The 3742-nt window shown below is 39.5% G+C and overlaps 1 protein-coding gene across 1 annotated transcript; it reads right to left on the bottom strand.

The window, feature by feature from the left end:
• Positions 1-206: 206 nt before the first annotated feature.
• Positions 207-3327, bottom strand: LOC137709667 (ubiquitin C-terminal hydrolase 22-like). Its single transcript, XM_068448657.2, has 3 exons — positions 1975-3327; positions 1506-1624; positions 207-1398 (listed from the first exon to the last, which is right to left on the bottom strand). The coding sequence occupies exons 1-3, from the start codon at positions 2739-2741 to the stop codon at positions 701-703; spliced, it is 1584 nt and encodes a 527-aa protein (XP_068304758.2). The 5' UTR covers positions 2742-3327; the 3' UTR covers positions 207-700.
• Positions 3328-3742: the final 415 nt, after the last annotated feature.

Here is a 3742-nt window from a genome sequence, read left to right as displayed (position 1 = left end):
GGATACATATCATTGTTCTTTCCCAGCTCAATTTTACGCTGTATGTAATGCAGCAACTTTCTACCAGTGCTTATATCCCTCTTTTGCATTTTTTCAAGAGAACTCCCCCTCTTTTGCACATAATACAAAATGTGGTTAAATGACGAGTGCTTATATGCTAACAACTAACAGATCATATTAACATTTACAAAGTGAACAAGCATTAATTAGTGGGACTCCAAAAAATAAATATTAGTTCCAAATATCAGTTCAGTTATGTACATGACTGACCCTGCAGTCAAAAGAATGTTGAGCAAGAAAATCTTGTAAAAAAACCCAACATGAACAAATTTTTCAAATTGGTCCCATCAGTTTTCCCAAAATCCACTCACAAAATACCCAGTAACATATCACTACCAGTAGATATGGAGTTTGTATTTATGTATCTCTGCTTCAAACCATGGTCATCTTTAGAAATCTGCAATTTGATGATGCCTTTCAGCGACCGTCCAACACGTGATCGTGTGCTCTCCTTAGGCCGAAGGGATCTGATGACGAGGTTGCTTCGGCAGACGGAGTCTCCTTCTCACTGGGTTCACAACTGCATACCCTGCCTCGATTGTATATTGGAACATTTCTATTACCATCAACCAGCCATCCTCTGAAATGCCTCCTTCTGTGTGGAAACCAGCAAGTGACGCAAATCTATGTTTGCTTTATACTAAAGCGTCTTGTGCACATAGAACATCATATAACACTGTGAAGCTCTTACAAACCCCTCGTCGACCTCATTAATCCAAGCATTGTCACATTTGTACCATTGGTCTTGTATGCGTAAATACGTCACATAATGGCCGGAATCTAGTGTCCCAGAATGAGTAATTACTGCAAAAATCTCAAACTCAGCAGACATCCCAGACTCATCCCCCTCGAAAGCAAAGATTCTATTTCCAAATCTGTTCCTCACAATCGAAGAAGACAGATAGGGAGTCATGTCTAGCGAGAATGGAAAATGCAAATAGCTGTCGATTTTCCTCATCATCTTTCTGACCAGGGAGTGCTCAAACCGTTTTATATGCAAACACAACACCATTGGAAGCTTTCTGATGGACATTTGCTTCGAAGAGTCTCGGAGTTCTTGACAGTTCTGACAGTACAGTTTCTGGTCTGACCCCAACTTTTCTGGTTTTGTAAACAAGTCTAAACAACCCAAAAGAGTGGATGAACTGCTGCTGCCATTCGCTTTGGCAGGCTTGTTAGATGCGTCTGACCAAGAACAGTGGCTTGTGTCTAAGTTGAGTGATATGTCCAAACACGGGTCATAAGTTGTCGAGGTGAATCCACAAGTCATACAAGTGACATCCGACCTCAACAGTCCTGAGAATACCCTATGCGCAATACACTGGCAGTCTCCACTATCTGTGAAACAAAGGATAACTTCGTAAGGAAAAGCGAACTCTTGACCACCGTAAAAACAAACGATTTCACATGTACGATCTAAAACTCATCTGATTGCCTATGATTACCTTTTGTATGGTTTCTTGCTTTGGTTTCTTTCTCATGGATCCCATCCAACACGGAAATGAAGAACTCATGAGCATCCTGCTGCTCGTAACTTGCCAGATTCTCCGAATGCTGCCACCAACTTGAAGTAGAGAAAATTTTAATCAGTCCAAAAGCAATTATACTTCAGCATAGAAGAACTAACAACGAATCTAGCGACAAATCACATATATAGGGAATTGATCCCACAAAGCAAAAATGGTGCTATCATTTGCAGCGAATCCATGTGATTTCTAATTAGACATAAAAATTATGCATTTTGCAGGAAAGCGATTTCACTGCTAAATACCACTATGATACTTCTTGAACTTTGCAACAGATTGCAGACACAAAGACTCGAATATATATCAATCCACAAACCAAAAATTAAGCATTATAAACTCGGCACGATACTCTGTAACAAAAGATCACAAACACAGAGCAATGGCAGACCTGTAAAGCAATCCAGCCGGGCTGTAAGGAGTCTGATCGCCCGAATACACAGCCGAATAAACACCGTGAAGCTCACAAGGCAAACAAAGCAGGTTTGCCATCCTTTTCCGGCACGTTCTCCTGCTATGCCGATCACTCAAGAAGTAATTCCTCAAAGGAGGCGCATGTAGCAGTGCTTGCAACACAGAGTTCATAAAGCAAGTATTCCCCAAATTATTCAACCCCCTCAAACCCAACGGATAACACGATTTCGCTCTGTGATCCCTCACCAAACACGATTTTTCCGGCTTTTTAAACTCTGATAATTCGACACCCGAACCCCCCAGCCTCTTCCTCTCACACAGTCTCTCCCCTATACTATCCGCATTGTTTGTGCTGCAAGGCAAGTCCAGCATGCGCTTAGCCATGACAGACTTATCGAAATCGGGATCGTAGACCTGATCGGTGCACGCACAGCAAAAAAGCTCGGCCCTTTCGACATCGACGGCCAACTCGTGGCCGATTTCCAGCTGGGTATGCATAACTGCGTGATTCGAACACGAAACCGAAGAGCAAATCAAGCAAATATAGAGTCTACCTTCGAACCCATTACAGAAACTGCATCTGGGTATCTTTGTTTCGTGAATCCGAACGCTTGTTCTTCCGTTCGGCGCGGATTTGAGGGATTTCTGGAGGGATTTGTAGCCGTTGCAGCCATGTTTGAGCTTGTAAGCTGAGAGGTGGTTGCAGGGTTTTGGGTTTGTGTATGAAAGCTTCCTCGTCGACATGTTTTGATGGAGATTTTGGGAAAGTGAAGGTTGGATTTGTTAGAAATCGCAGAAAGATTAAAACTTTACTAAAAAAAAAATTGGTAAAATTAATAGATTAATAAACCCAATAGTAATAAGATTTGGGAAAGCAGATCCAATATTGCAGTTAAGAGATGAGAAGAAATTTGGATCAGCTGAGAGAGAGAGAGGCAGGGACTTTTCTGCAATCTGTTTGGGGATGACTTGAAGGAAGAGGGAGGATGAAGAAGGTGCTTTTTGGGCATAAAATTATGATTTTGTCGACCGACTCATCATGCAGTATACTGTATACTATGAATTCTACTCAGAATATTGAAAAGAAAAAAGGAAAGGAACATTATTTAGAAAATAAGAAATTTTAAAAGTTCAATTTGTGTTAAATAAAATATAGGATTAAATTTAAGAATGCTCTTTAAACTTTGGATAGTGTTTCACTTTGGAGAGATTTTTTACTTCACCAGGGCACAATGAAAAATACCTTTTCACTTCGCCCCTTACTTTTCAATTTGATTTCAAACTCTTAAAGTTGTCAAGTCGTGCAAACATGACTCAACTGTTAACTTGTTACAATTTTTTTTATTATTAACAAACGATAAGGAATAAGGGAAGGAGTGGACTTAGCTTCACTATGAACTCGTAATAATATGGTTCAATTTCGCTTTGGCAATAATCAAACTTAAAACCTCTCACTTACAAATGAAAATGAATATCACTAAACGGTAGTACTAAGTGACTATTCACGCAAAGTATATGTTCACAAGAAAATACTTGGAAACCTTAACAAAAAGAATGGACACTTGCACATTCAAGGCAAACATGGATAATACTTGCATTCCTTCTTGGAATGTGCTTATTTTTTGTTTCGAATAAAGTATTTTGATCGAAAAAGTTTTGTAATAAGAAGCGTTCAATTTCTTAATCTTCATTTGAAAATCACCTCTACAATATGAGATCACAAAATTATTATAATCACTAATCAG

This window comes from Pyrus communis, chromosome 15 (assembly GCF_041283825.1).
Source record: "Pyrus communis isolate YQ-2024b chromosome 15, ASM4128382v1, whole genome shotgun sequence".
In the NCBI taxonomy this organism is placed as follows: Eukaryota; Viridiplantae; Streptophyta; class Magnoliopsida; order Rosales; family Rosaceae; genus Pyrus; species Pyrus communis.
Note: the sequence above shows the minus strand (reverse complement) of the source record. Positions and strands in the feature narration are given on the sequence as shown.

What these genes read in the sequence shown, in the direction of transcription:
- LOC137709667 (XM_068448657.2), bottom strand. Translation starts at nt 2,741, where the DNA reads ATGTCGACGAGGAAGCTTTCATACACAAACCCAAAACCCTGCAACCAC. An exon ending in CCGGCTGGATTGCTTTACAG is followed by an intron (nt 1,625 to 1,974) that starts GTCTGCCATTGC and finishes CTCTACTTCAAG; the next exon opens with TTGGTGGCAGCATTCGGAGA. An exon ending in AGCAAGAAACCATACAAAAG is followed by an intron (nt 1,399 to 1,505) that starts GTAATCATAGGC and finishes TTTGTTTCACAG; the next exon opens with ATAGTGGAGACTGCCAGTGT.